Here is a 979-nt window from a genome sequence, read left to right as displayed (position 1 = left end):
TCTTTTACAAAATCATCATCGTTTATTATTATTAGGTAGAAGCTTATGACGGTCTTCTTTACCACATATACATCGTCCATTTTCATAAACGGTACATCGATTTGTTGACGGTTTTTCCGACGACTTATCCCGCTCATCCTTTGGATCCTTTTTATTAGGCTGCTACGACATGACTGATTGCAGTGACGTTGAGAACACTTGGATTTTAAAAAATTTTTTACAAAATCGTTTTTTATGACAAAGAATGATCCTTTCCGTATAGCTGCCGAGACACGACTGATTGCAGGAATGTTGTAGTTGAAACTTTTACAAATCTTTCTTATTTATCCAACTGTTGTGTGTACTATCGAAACCTAGCCACTTTACTAACAGCTGATTTCCACGTTTTCGCACTATTTTTTCCACAAGGAAAATATCCGGATTTCTGACTAGAGTGAGTTTTTCCTCATAGAAACCACCTTCGATCGGTTGATTCTGATAATCCGTGAGCTTGTATGTGATGGGATCGGTATTTCGTATCTCGCTTATGGTAAAAATCTCAGTTGTCCAATTCGGTGTGTAGCCTTTCTCGAAAACGTGTTTGTGCTTGCTGACTCGAACTTTGTCTCCAATTTTAAACTTTATATTACGCGTACGATTGACACGATAATTTCCATAAATATTTCGTAGATAATTTTTTTCATTCTCAGCAGTGACATCTTTTGGTTTCATTTTTATCGTACGATGTTTGCTGTTGTTATAGCTAGACATCAATTTTGGTAGAATATCTATCCATTTGTATGAGCCACGCAAACTGAATTGCTTCTACATTTTTGCCTTCAAAGTACGATTAAAACGTTCACATATCGATGCTTTGCTAAAAATATGAGTTTTATGACGTTAACCAATTAACGCGCATGCGCCCCGATTTTTACCAAACTTGGACGCAATGATTTTTTATGTTATCGGTGTTGAAAAAGTTTTTTTTCAGATATATCGA

The 979-nt window shown here is 35.9% G+C and overlaps 1 protein-coding gene across 1 annotated transcript; it reads right to left on the bottom strand.

Moving 5' to 3' along the window:
* Nucleotides 1–306: 306 nt before the first annotated feature.
* LOC122408500 (uncharacterized) lies at nt 307–711 on the bottom strand. The gene has a single exon (XM_043415295.1). The coding sequence runs from the start codon at nt 709–711 to the stop codon at nt 307–309; it is 405 nt and encodes a 134-aa protein (XP_043271230.1).
* Between the last annotated feature and the right edge of the window lie 268 nt (nt 712–979).

The sequence above is a fragment of the Venturia canescens genome, chromosome 3 (genome assembly GCF_019457755.1).
Source record: "Venturia canescens isolate UGA chromosome 3, ASM1945775v1, whole genome shotgun sequence".
Taxonomy (NCBI): Eukaryota; Metazoa; Arthropoda; class Insecta; order Hymenoptera; family Ichneumonidae; genus Venturia; species Venturia canescens.
This window is presented reverse-complemented; position numbering and strand designations above follow the sequence as displayed.

Coding starts and splice junctions, on each gene's coding strand:
- LOC122408500 (XM_043415295.1), bottom strand. CDS start 711: ATGAAACCAAAAGATGTCACTGCTGAGAATGAAAAAAATTATCTACGA.